The 13795-nt window shown below is 33.2% G+C and overlaps 1 protein-coding gene across 4 annotated transcripts; it reads right to left on the bottom strand.

Annotated features, from left to right (window-relative positions):
- Positions 1–4423: 4423 nt before the first annotated feature.
- On the bottom strand, positions 4424–13481 carry LOC106181007 (uncharacterized). 4 transcript variants are annotated; one of them, XM_087014956.1, is made up of 15 exons: positions 13032–13481; positions 12683–12810; positions 11453–11658; positions 10872–11113; positions 10505–10677; positions 9239–10050; positions 8908–9018; positions 8600–8703; positions 8340–8387; positions 7488–7556; positions 7057–7122; positions 6630–6718; positions 6381–6477; positions 6090–6198; positions 4758–5726 (listed from the first exon to the last, which is right to left on the bottom strand). In XM_087014956.1, exons 1-15 carry the CDS (start codon positions 13317–13319, stop codon positions 5647–5649), a joined length of 2622 nt encoding a protein of 873 aa, XP_086871082.1. In that variant the 5' UTR covers positions 13320–13481; the 3' UTR covers positions 4758–5646. The 4 variants fall into 4 exon arrangements, 3 of the variants coding, with proteins under 3 accessions (XP_086871084.1, XP_086871082.1, XP_086871083.1); XM_087014957.1 differs by lacking the exon at positions 6090–6198; XR_015334970.1 differs by lacking the exons at positions 6630–6718; positions 7057–7122; positions 7488–7556; positions 8340–8387 and having other exon boundaries at positions 5665–5726.
- Positions 13482–13795: the final 314 nt, after the last annotated feature.

Raw genomic sequence — 13795 nt, 5'->3', positions numbered from 1 at the left:
CCCATACCATAATTGAAAATGTTAATATACTTTCTATAATGCATTTATAAAAGTTTGCTAAAATCAAATCATTTGAAGTAAAATCCTTCAACTTTCTTAAAAAATATACCCTTTGCCTCGCTTTTTTTAACTGTTTGTCTAGGTGGTCCTTCCATGTAAGTGAGCTATTGAATTCTACCCCCAGTAGTCTAAAATTGGTTACTCGCTTTACCGCAGTGCCACTGATATAAATGGGTTCTTTCACATTTCTATTCTTTCTGAAGTCAACAATCATTCCCTTAGTCTTCCCTACATTCAGTAACAAATCGTTGTCTTTACATCATTGTACAACTGAGTTGACATCGTTTCTATACCAGGTCTCATCATTAACACTTATTAAGCCAATTTAAATGGTGTCGTCTGCAAACTTCACAATGCAATTACTCTCGTGAGATGAAACGCAATCATACGTGAACATGCTGTACAGACATGGTGACAGAACACAACCTTGAGGCGCACCTGCATTTAAGATCACAATATCAGAAGTACTTGTACCCACTTTCACAGCTTGTCTCCTGTCTAATAAAAACTCTAAAACCCAACTGCATAAAAATGAAAGAAATTTCAGTTCGTTTAAAAGCTTAGCATAAAGATTGAACTGTTTAAAATACTCTAATGTAGCTGTTGATTGAAGAAGCAATACAAGCGTCAATAAACATCAAATTATACTGGAATCATAAAGTAAAATGATGAAAATGCATGAATTAACGATTTGTATACTAACAAGAAGATTGTTCAGGTGAGGACAGATGCTATATGTGACAACTGCAGAGAGACCACATTTCTGATAGAGGCGAATGTTTCACCTGTGTGCGTACTTACATCATTATGCATAAGTAAAGAGTTGGCAAAACAGACAATTCAAGGCATTTTTGTCTTTGGTTTAATTGCCTGATGTCGATCGAAAAAGAAGAGTAAAAAAGACAAAAAGAAAAAAACATAGGTCGACAAAATTTCAGTAGTCATACGAATTGAAATTTTATTTCAACTAGAATTGAAAAAAAAAAAAAAAAAAAAAACAAATACTAAGATGACATAAACCGGTCGTGAAAACGTTAAGGTGGCTTTCAGCCAATAAAAAAGGTAGGTAAGAAAAAGATGGTCTAAACCCCACCCCCAAACCCCCACCCCCACCTGGTAACCGCTCCGGTGTTCAACAAACGAGGATTAATAAAACATGCTGTTGAACAGAGGGTTCGGCAAAAATGCAAAACTTACAGCTCGAGCAAATATAGAAATAATTTCTATCATTTTACCTCATATATTTTTTATGTAAGGATACCCACAATACTTAAAAAGCCCTTTAACATTTATCGCTTGCTCTCTCTTGTTTCAATTCCATGTCTTCTGTAATACTTTTGAATAGGGGAGCGAACGTACATTTTCACAGAAAAAGTGTCGTTCCCGACTTCAGTGAAGGGGATTTTGTCTCAGAGGCAACAGCCTCTTTTCGTCCTCTGATTTAACATTATATCTCAAGAAACAAGCCTTCGAGAAAAAGGAAAATAATGATTTTCTTTTGTTGTATTGGTTTTGATTTTGAAGGTGACGGCACACGTGTGCGTGTTTCTCTCTCTCTCTCTCTCTCTCTCTCTCTCTCTCTGTGTGTGTGTGTGTGTGTGTGTGTGTGAGAGAGAGAGAGAGAGAGAGAGAGAGAGCTCGCGAGAGAGAAAGAGAGAGAGAGAGAGAGAGGGGGAGAGAGGGAGGTTGCGTGCTTAACATTCGCATTTTCCCCCGGAAACCCGAGCGCTATGAACGTCATTAGCAATTCACTTCAAGTGGTCTGATCCTTGAAGCCATCACAACTACGTCAGTGTTGTTTGAGACTGACCCTTAGCTTCATGTCTGCCAGGAGATAATCTGTCAGCTGCCAAGAAACCCATCTCTCGGAAAATATAAGCAAATATGCCACAGGCGACGCGGACATCTTATCTAAAGACGGAAACGAGGAAGTAACACGCGGATGTTTATAAGATGAAATTGACATGAAATATACATGAAATCGATCAGATTAAGAAATTGTATAAGAGAACTTTAGAATAAGTACAAGTAGAAGATATGGCCAGAAGCGTGTCCGTTATGAGAGCCAGAGTTCTTATTTTGGAATTCTCAGAAAGAAATGAAAAGAAGTGGGTTCACTGAAAAGAAAAGAAGTAAAGAGATAAGACAAGACCGCTTTTAAAGGTTAGCCAAGAAAAGAAAAAACAGTAAAGAATGATAATCGAACCGCTGTTACCAAACAATGTAACGGAATGTCGATAAGATTATACATTACGCTTGCTGAACATAAGTAAATTAAAATAAAATAAAGATACATGTAGGCCTACACGGCTTCATCTTAAAAAATTAAAACAATTACAATTGGCATCGCAGGCAATAAACAAACAAACAAATAAATAATTCACTAGTTGTTTTTAAAAAGGTACAATTTACAACAATGTAGGGGCCTATATATAGGATGTGCCCACCACGAAATAGACCACTGTATAATATAAATAATAATAATAAAACAATAGAATTTCGACTCCAAGGAAAATGTATAAAAATACTTTAAGAGAACGCAAACTATTTTTTGTATACTTGACTTTTTAAGTGTCCATTACAACGATTTTGGGAGTGTCGGCTTTAAAGAGCCTTTTCGTAGAAACTGTCACTCTGCTACATTTAAAATGAACGGAATTTAGATAATGTTGTCGTCATAGTTTCTTTTCTCTTAAGATATCTATTTTCAGTCCGAAACTTCATGCAAAAACACTGATATCACCTTTCAGAAGAAAAAAATATGAAAAAAAAAAAAACTTCGCCCATGTTTTTGAGTTCCCACTGGAAATCCACTGAGCTGGCGCGACGTGTATTTTTTCTCAGGACACGCTTTGTTAGAAGTGGTCGTGGGTGAAGTAGTTATTACATCTTTTGATCTCTTTTATCAGCCCTTTTGTCTTCAATTATGTAATTTCTTGTGTCAGCACCATCCCACAGTGTACTGTGAGCCAACGGATAATCGTAATCCATGATTTTTGGTGACAAGCTCCTTTACCAAAACTGTCCCAAATAGGCCTACTAAGATCTTGTGTTTGTCTATGTATGAAAATGTTTATAACAGCTTGATGTTTATCTTTTTTTTCATTCTTTTTTTTCTTTTTTTTTTTTTTTTTTTTTTTTTTGAAGTTGGTCCTCTTGTAAAGCGAATGTTTAAAAAAATAGCCCCGCCTCGCATTATTGGCTCATTAATTTTGTTGTGATTTCAAGTAGAGTTAGTCAACAACATCTAGTACCAGTACGTCAGGTCTCGAGTGGACTGCGTATTTTTTCAAACGCGTTTTCCATCTTTTAATGGGCCTTACCCTATAGCAATTGACATAGCATAACACCAACACCACTAGTAGCTTAAATTTCCACTCTTCAACTTTTGACTGACATACCGCTAAACATTTCTAAATAATAAAAATATGTAGGGCCTATATCAAGTGCAAGTGACACAATAGATCCAAGGTTAAAGTAATTTATAGTTCACCACTTCTCTCTTCACAGTAAGTGACAAGATACGTAACTATTTAGTGCCCTAATTGAATGTTTAAATAATGATATGATTTAGCCCCTATTTAGGCCCTAGCTATCACCCCAAACTCCAATTATTTCTTTTTCGATTTGTAACCTAACTGCAATTCATAAAAACATCCATGGAGCCATAGAGTTCTTCTTCAGTTCTATGAAAGTTTCCATTCTGACAATTTGTTCTTGAAAACAAAAGAAAATAGAATATTTAACATCTTAACATAATTATCCTTCATAAGGACCTTTATTAACCACACCAAATTTCTTAACGATCTGTTGACCCCCACCTTGCCACTTTTTTTACTCTCTCTTGGGGCCGCACTTAACACTAGTGATCTTTAACACATTATAACATAAATATGAGGTAAAACGAACATTCCATAGCCATACGACATTGAAAAACGACGAATCACTGTCCAGCATACGCACCCCGCAAGCGGGTCGAAGCTAAATCGTGGTGTTAAACAAGAGTACGCATGCGCAAAAATTTCAGCTACGTCATGCGCACGTGATGTAAACATAAAACACGTGTATGTATATACCGACATAGAAATTGACTTCGTTTTAAACTGATGGCGGCTGTTTAATTTGGATATTTCTAATCACTTTTGTTGTTTTTGGCTTTGGCGTCTCTTACCTGTAAGTAAGTCTGTAATTTAAGTTGTAGAAGTGAATAATTTGTTTTAGACGGCATACTATTTAACTTTGCCATAACCTTTATAATACACAGAGCCTAAACCTGTGAAACACGGGACCGGGAGTTTTGCACACCCATATCCGATTTTAAGCAATGTCGGTTAATTTACAATACCAAAAAATAAAAAAAAAGTGTAGTACCAAAAAACACAAAAAATTATTTATTTGCATAAATCTTATATTACTTTTAAGCACAACCATGTCACCCACAGAAAAAAGTCATTATAAATTTACAAGTACCAGTAGAGTACCAGTAGTTTGAAAAAAAAGAAAAGAAAAAGATGTAGTATATAATAGTGAATTGAATTGAAATAAATCTCCATTACATTGTATGTACACATACAAACATATTTTCACACACATTAATATATATATATATATATATATATATATATATATATATATATATATATATATATATATATACTGGTATATATATACTGTATGAATGATAACAACTCTCCATATGAGATTCATATTTCACAATAAATACATTGTATTAAAACAACACATAGAAATATAATAAATACTATTTTACCACCAAAATGATGGTTATGGCAATTATTCTGAAATTTGTGCTGTACACTGGACCATCACAGGTGGCTAACCTCTGGGGGAAACACTAAATTATTTGTTCCTTTGGGTAGAGTACTTTTTCATGTAAAGATAGAATAATATAAATATAAATATATTGTTGATATTTTAACATGTCATATGATCTTTTCTTAAAACATATTTTATGACTGTCATTTACTTGTACACAGTAGATGTCATCTAAAATCAGATAATAAGAGACACTCATCTTCTCCTTAATATTTTACAACAATCATTATGATAATCTTTTTTGTTGCACATATATTGATCCCTCTTAGACGATTGTATAAGGTATGTGTACTGCAGGTGATAAAGAGACCCCCGATTTGGACCCACCCAAAATTAATTTTATTTTTAATGAAAATTTAACTGTATTTCAGTACAATAATTTTACTCAGAAAATTAACTTAGAGGGCTCTGGCATAACTAAGATTGACTGATTTTTGTTAAGATCTTAAAACTATTTTTCTCCACTATTATGTAAAATGAAGACATACTGTAAATACAGTACAGTATTATATCCTTAAATCAGATGCTAGTGCACATAGCTTGTTAACAAGTCCATCACCCAAACACCATTAAAAAATACCAACAGCATCCCAATATCAATTATATAAATAGTAATAATACAAATATATTTAAATAATGTTATGGAATGTCCACTGTTAATGCAAAAGTTTCATTCAATATTCTGTATATATAATATTTGATATAAGTACATGGTAGTATATAATAGTAACATAATTGCCAGGATTTGATACACTAAGTGTTGCTTTGTGACATAGTTAATTTGATCTTCTGTCCAACAGGTCTTAATTCTAGGTGTCTTTTGTCTGCAACAACTGAAAATCAAGAAAAAGATAATTTGTTATCAGTATTAATCATAAAACCAAAGGGCAAAGTCGGTGACATTTCCAGACAGATATGACCCCATCTATTTTGAAATCTGTAAAACAGTGAGATCCTCAAATGCTTTCCCTGGGCATAGCCAACTTTAAAGCAATTTAATGAATTTGCCAACTAAATCCATAAATTTAAATATTAATGCTAGTCTTGAAAATAAATAAGATATTTTGATGTCCATTACTTCCTTTTTAGAATTACATTTTTAGTATTTTAAAGGTAAATTTCAACTCTAACTTGTAAAAAAAAATTATTCTTTTCATAATCATTGTTTTAAGAAAAATTAAATTCCATATTCATACCAATATTTCTTAAAATCAAAGTGGCAATATTTAGCCTAAGCCTTAAAAAGTCTGGCTGGCAGATCTTTGGAGTTCTGTTCAACCCATATTCCAACAGGTGCTCCACTGCCTGAATAAAAAGTAATAATAATAACAAAATGATTATTTATATAATAAGAACAAAAGGAAACCCCCCACACTACATATAAATTCTAAAAAAATTACTGCCCTATAAATGCTTGGGAAATCTTCAGTGGTGTACAATTTTAAAACTTATATTGATATGTGTGCTTCCTAGGTAACATCACTCACATGTATACACCAGAGCCCACAAGTGTAGCCATCCAGTTGTTTCTCATGGTCGATGGTGACAAACTGGCATCCAATTTCTTTTCTTTTGGAAAAGGTGCTGAAAATACATCACAAGGAAAATTATACCTAATCATAACATTGATTTGTCTGCACTTTGCACACATAAATAACATAATTAATAAAATATATTATTAATGCAATACAATAAGACATATTATCATTTTTTTAAATGTTTTAAAATTCAACTACCCCCAGTTTCTTGTGATTGTGTCCTTTTCTTGACCAGTCTCTCCAAGAGAATTGACAAAGGTGTATTTCCCCTCCTTTCTTCCACAATACTATAGGCACAAGTGAAAAAATAAGCCTCAGTCATTACAGCATATTTTCAAAGTAGCACAAAACACAATTGGTGTTGGTGTGGCGAATTAATCAAACATCAGATCTAATACAAAGTACTCAAATTTTGCAAATTGTCTTTTAAATATACAAATAAATGTAGAATTTTCTTTGCAAAAACAGGATAATTAAAAATGATATAGATTTGTTTTTACCTCATGTCAAGCATTTCATATAGCAGTGTTACATATTTTGGAGAGATAAACTGCCTATGTAAGTAAAAACAACCCAAATCCAAATTTTAATCTGAGAGAGTCCCATGTAAGGGTCGAATATTTACCAAGACAGAGTAGTGTCCTCGTCTAATACAAACTCCCACTATGATGTCATATTCTCGGAGGTCTTTCTATATTAAAAACAAAGAAAAAAATTGGAAAAAAGAATTTAAACTCAAATGAAGCTATTCTTTGCAACTGGGATGGGAAACAATTACTAAATTACTATTACTATTACAATTACTAAATGAATGTCACCAAACCTATATATCTCTGAAAATTAAATAAAGAAACCAAAGTATTGAGAATAATGACTTTTTTAAACATAAATTTGGAAGATAACATTTTAAAACACTATTACATATATACTAATGCCTTTTCAAAAGTGCCAGTAAAGTTAAAGGAGGTTAAAAAAATTCAATAATGGCTGAAAAAAATTTGAAAGTTCTTTCTTTAAAGCATATTCAGCTAACTATTCAATGTGTATATGGCTAACCTTAGAAAAATAAGTCATGTCTCCATCATATACAATCCTGGACATTACATGAAGGCTCACATGGAACACCTGTGAAAAGAATAATTTAAATGATGACGTTTGTACCTCATATGAGCAAAGAATCACCCTTCTCTTTATGATCTTGGAAACATCTCGACATTTTTAAAATGCATTATATGTATTATTTTATCATGCATGATGCTATGATATACTAAGTCTTGTAATGACGTGAGCATGCCATCATGAACTAGAGTATATGTTTCTGTAAAACTGATATGTATATAGTGCAGCAGTGTATTTTACAATTTAAATTACAGCTAAGAAAGCCAGTTAGAATACACAATGTGACATTTAAAGCTTAAAGAGAAAACTTTTTGTATGAGATTTATGTTTCATAATAAATACACTGAAAACAATCCCAGAAATATAATAAATTCTATTTTACCACCAAAATGCCGTTTATCACAATTATTCTGGAATCTGTACTTGCCATCGAACTATGAGACCTCCACAGACAGCTACCTTTTGCAATAATTTCTTAATTTCTTACAAGAAACCAAGCTTAGAAAAAACCTTGATTAAATTAAATTGTCAGAATGGATGTATCTACCATTGTTAGGTATGTCCATTTTGACAAAAAAAAAAATCCTTTTTTATTTTGGCCAAAATGAACAGCTCTTATGCCTTTAATAAACATAATTATTATTTCTATTTTTACAATAATAACGTTAATAATAGTTGTTATTATTACTTTGATCATTATTACCATTTCATCAATTATAACCAAATGTCATTGGTGTTTTCAATGACATTTAATTCTGTCATTTTATTGCACTTCATTATAATCCTTACCTTCTTGCCACTGTTGCTAATCATAATGTCCAGATAACTGTCAATTACCTAAAACATTAAGCATGTTATATATCTCATTTATAAAAAAAAAAAAAAAAACAAGCAGCAGAAAGAGAAATTAACGTCTTCTTACATTGAGTATGTACTATCAATAACAAGGCAAATGCTGCAAGGCATCATTTCAGTCTATGCAGCTCATTTTAACAATAGATATGATAAGATCCTTATGTTTTACCAGTGTAACAAACCTGTTTACTTACTTCATCAGCAAGCATCCCATTTATAGATGTAATACTGTCATACGTTATATGATGCGACTTGTATTTTCCAAGCGTCACATTGGTGTTTTGTGAAGGGACAGCATCTTCAATGATAAATGTAAAGCTTATTATTAATGATAAAAGTTCAAAGTTGAAAAAGCATTCATTATTTTTATTCTTTTTAAAATGTAATAGAATATAATTTTTTGTTACTACTTTTTACAAACATACTCCTACACATATTTCAATGAGTACTCCTCCTATCTTACTGCCACTGCCCATGCATGTCAAAACCTTCTAGTACTTACATCGATTTAAATGTATTTTGATTTTGTTTTGTGCCTTTGGTGAGCTTGGTGACTCTTGTTTTTTTGCTTCCACACATACTTTCTTTATTGGTGGAACTGCTGATGGTTTTGCTACAAAATAATTATTTGAATGCTTCACTTTATACCCCTCAATTAAACATTTAAAGAGATTATGAGTAATTTATACAAAATACATTATGCATGCCCAATATCTTTGCCTAAAAGAAATTAAAAAAAAACATACACATAAATTTTGTCAAGATAGCTAATGCAGCCTGATAACCTAATAGGATAATCAAAACCTCTAAAATATTAATTGATATAAAAATACCTGCTTGACTCAAGTTGAGATCAGATAATCCCCGCTTTCTTCTAGCTATTTCTGCTCCTTTTCCCACTCTTTTCATCAACTGCAGCTTCTTCTGTCTTTGGGGTAAAGAACCAATTTTTGTTTTGGGTGATACCTTTGGCTTTTTACGTGGAGACTTAGGTTTTTTTGGTAATCCATACTCATGTGGAATTGCCCCTTTTGCTTCTTCTAACACCATGCCTATCTGTTTCCTGATATGCTGCAGGTCTTGGAGAGAGTCTATTTGATAGAGTGAATCCAGTAATTCCTTGGCCAAGGAAATGCAGATGGATTGTTCTTTGGCCACGTTTTTCTTTCTTTTGGGAAGGTCATTTATTATGACATCTGTTTCAGTAGGGTGAGACTCAGATGTAAGAGGGGGAGGTTCAGATGTTACCGTTGAAATTTCATCACTGTATGACACAGGAGATTGGTCGATGACATCCTCGTCCAGCAAATATGCTGGATTGCTGTTAAAAATTGAACCCAGTGAAGACCAAGACACCCCTGGAAATTTCAGGACTGCACAAAGGTGTTTGCATGGAATTTTATGTTGGCAAAAATCAGGGCACTCACAACAGCAGGGATCCAGTGAAATGTTATATTCTGTCTGGTCATCATTCTTTGCTTTGAAATGGTTTGATGACAGCCTCTTGACATTGCTGATATTAAATGTTGTCCACCGATCCATTATGTGCCTTACAAACTGCACTGGTCTGTTGTGCAGGAAAGTTGGTACTTCTTGACTGTACTGCCTTTTTTCAGCAGAGCAACGGATGTTTAGTTGTTGGTACCTAAAAAAAATTAAGCGATCTATCAAATTATACTAATACACACATTAATATCGACTTAAGTAAAAGTATGTATCTGTAAAATTGGATTCAAAATGCATTACTTAATTAACAAGCACTCCTTTCATTAAACCTCTTATGCAATGGAATGTCAAACCCTGGTGCATTTATCAATTAATAAATTGTCCTGCAAAGGGATAACTGATGTGATTGACTGGCGACACAGTGATCCAAAGTACTACACTAGCTCCTACACATGCAGATGATAAAAGTAGTAGTACAGTAGGATTGAAGGAAGTAGACATACTTTCATATAAATATGTACATAAAAAACTACATAGTCCACAAAGAACAAAAAAGTCAAATTTCCCAATTTCGTAGTCCATTCTGTTAAATTTGACCCCCCCCCCCCCCCCCCCCCCCCCGGTAATTGCCCTTTTTCTTAAAAATGAATTACCTGACAAATGAGTTGGGAATGAACATTTCCACCAACACCTTCACCAAAGCTTCTATAGTGCAGTTCTTAAATCCCTGCAGATAACTATCCTTTAAGGCAAGATTTTGCCTTTCCAATCCGTTGTTGGAATTGACGGGGATCAGCAATGTGCCCCTGTATGCTTTTACCCACTTCTGAAATAAGATTTTAGAGCAACCGCCTATCATTTATGACAGCATAAAAATTAAAATCAGCACCTTATGACACTGCATTTAAAAGTTTTTTATACAACCTACGTATAACATATCTATGCAAATTTAAAACAATGGTTAGGATTAACATTTTTGTCTTAGGTAATAATCGAGTATTTTCTGCAGTTAATTGTTACCTCAGCTCTACATTCCCAGTGGTTGGAAAAATAGGTCCTAAATTTGGGATTATATTTCCACAAATCACTGGACTTAAACTGCGCCAGTGTCTCTTTATAATCTGTGACTGTTGGACTGTGTGCCAGAGCTCTAAGGATGCCAAGGCATTCTTCTTGGCACCCTGACACACCATTCTGAATTTTTGACACCCATTCTTTCCAGCTTTTTTCACGATGGAAATCACATAGGAGGATTTTTGTTTCTGAAAAAAAAATTAATTTGAAATTTTTTCTCTAGGTACAATACATTTTTCTCTAAATAAAACAAGTCATAGAAGGCCATTTATCCTTCCCGTTAAAAAATATATTATCTAGATTAGTAATTGTTAATCAAGCCAAATACAATAAATCAATCAATACCAGGGTGGGTAAGGCAGACAAGACTGGAAAGTTGATTAATGAGGTTGACTAATCCTAATTTTTAAAAATTTACCATTTGTGATTTTTACTAGTTGTGCTCAAAATCTTTAAAATACAGATGTATACGCTTGAGCTGCACCTGCTGTTAAGTATAAATGTTTGTCAAACAAGTGTGCACAAACCTGGAAATGAGGCTTCTAATGCATTTATTTCAGACATGCTGTAATCCACCATCATATGTTCAGGATCCCACTCTGGGCTGTATTTCTTGATTATGGCCAGGGCCTCCATGATGGATTCCTGATTTTCTGTTTCTACCAGGAAGGATGCCACCACTGTGAAATTGACATTGGTCTTCACACAAATGAAAAATAGGGGCATGGCATACCTAGTTATAAAAGAAAGAAATATTTGGCTCAGGAAAAAAATAGAAGAAAAAAATTTAATGAAACATTAAAATGTTGACAAAAAGCCTTTTTTAAAGTTATTTTATTTACTGTCAGGGGCAGATTAAATACACCTGTATGTAGTACTTGCTTTGTCTTGTAGGATAAAATGTAGGTTCATGTAACCCCAGTGAGTAAAAACATTTTGCATGTATTTATCCCAAAAATATTGCTGAAATATTTCAATTTGCCCAAGTGAATTTGAATTCCTCTTTTGGCAACTATTTTCATCTGAGTGAATTATAGATAAATCTTAAGTTAATTACCTATCATTCTAGGCAACACCAATTTACAAATATTAAATACATAATATTTATTCTAAAATGCCAATTATTTGTGAAAAATAAATTAATCTTTATATTTGCTCATATAATAAGGCATGAGCCTAGGTTAAAAAAACACCATTACGAATCTCAGGAACCATCAGAATTGAATTTAAAAACCGTGGAATTCTGCTTTTCTGCAGAAAAACCTCATGTCTGCATAAAGCATGATTTGGCTCATTTTCTACTCTTGATGCTTCAAATTTTATAATATTAAAATAACAAATATAATGATGTTCCAAAACAAATTGCAACATAAAGCGCTATAGAATTTATATATTTGATAATTCATATAATTTACACTAGTGGGCTAGATTTGGTCTTAAAGTGCAATTTAAGTTCACAAGTGATCTTACACGATCTTAAACATTACAGCAGTAGTCTTAAAATGGACTGAATCTGCTTTTAAGATCAAAAATGATCTAACATCTACTAATGTGGTCAAGCAGTTTCCTCCCCTCACAATGGGGGATACCTCCCCTCACAATAGAAGACACCTCTGCTCACAATAGAGAATGTGTAAGGGGAGACAACTTAATTGGCTGTCAGACTAGAAATGGTCTTACTCATGTTTTAAGATCATGTAAGACTATTTATGTTCTTAAATTGCACTTTAAGACCAAATCAAGCCCACTAGTGTTACCTAGAGGTGCGGTAAGTAGCATCCATGAGTGTTATGTGGTTGCCATATCGTTTCAGCAGTCTCCTTTGCCACTTTGTCTGATATACAAACAAGAAGTTCACCTTTTGATTTTCTCCCAAGGAAGAAGCCTAGACAAATCAAATGAAAAAATTTGGATAATATATCATTATTATACCAGTGATCTAGCAGGCATGGAAACATGAAGGATGATTCCTCAGAATTTTGTATCAGTTCAATTTCACAGTATCATTCAGAGATGTCAACACCTTCTAGAGATCATTTTACCCACTACCATGTGACATCTTACAACATCATGATTTTGTAACATAATTTTTTAAAAATAGCATACCCTAAAAAATATCAAGTCTTCTGGATTCACTGCCTTCTGTTGATTAACATAATCAGCAAGATTAACTTGATCATTAGGGTTTTTTGACTGGCAGGTAGCAATGTTTTTTATGTCTTTTAATGTCGGGAACCAGCGTCTATTTAGACGTGAAGGACATTCTTTGCCTTTGAACACATCGTCTTTGACAAAAAGATGAATGTACGTCTCAATAAGACTTGCTTTCCTCATGTTGTGACGGTACAGTTCTTTTATCTTGTTGACAATGACAGGATCAACTGGCTGGGACATTAAGTTTGCCTGAAATATATGCAAATACAGTGTATTAGTATAAAACGTCTGTGTATCTTAAACATTTTACTCAATTAAGACTGCAAATGTACTATTCTCATGTGGACAGAGTAAAATAAACTGCTTCGAAAGATATGGGAGTGTTGACATAGAGCACCAATAAATTGGGGACACTGATGATGGAGAAAAAGAACTGTGTAGTGGCCTTTGGTTGATAACTCTGATGATGGTGATGATAACGATGACATAAAAATCTAATCAGATTGAAGCAACTGTTTTATCCTAAAAATATTATTTCATAAACGGTTTATATATAAAATAAAACAAACTTAAATTGTATAGAAGTTTTGATTTACAAAAATATTTAAGCATGTGAGGGTAAATAATTATTTTGTTTCATCCTTGCTTACTTGCAACAATGGACAATAAAGATATGAATGTATAACCTTCCATTTTTAAGAAGAAATCACTGATAT

This window comes from Lingula anatina, chromosome 6, assembly GCF_051362555.1.
Source record: "Lingula anatina isolate TDL-2025a chromosome 6, LinAna3.0, whole genome shotgun sequence".
NCBI classification, from domain to species: Eukaryota; Metazoa; Brachiopoda; class Lingulata; order Lingulida; family Lingulidae; genus Lingula; species Lingula anatina.
Note: the sequence above shows the minus strand (reverse complement) of the source record. Positions and strands in the feature narration are given on the sequence as shown.

What these genes read in the sequence shown, in the direction of transcription:
- LOC106181007 (XM_087014956.1), bottom strand. Translation starts at nt 13,319, where the DNA reads ATGTCCCAGCCAGTTGATCCTGTCATTGTCAACAAGATAAAAGAACTG. An exon ending in ATGGGATGCTTGCTGATGAA is followed by an intron (nt 8,388 to 8,599) that starts GTAAGTAAACAG and finishes TTAATGTTTTAG; the next exon opens with GTAATTGACAGTTATCTGGA. An exon ending in ACAATCACAAGAAACTGGGG is followed by an intron (nt 6,478 to 6,629) that starts GTAGTTGAATTT and finishes ATGTATTTTCAG; the next exon opens with CACCTTTTCCAAAAGAAAAG.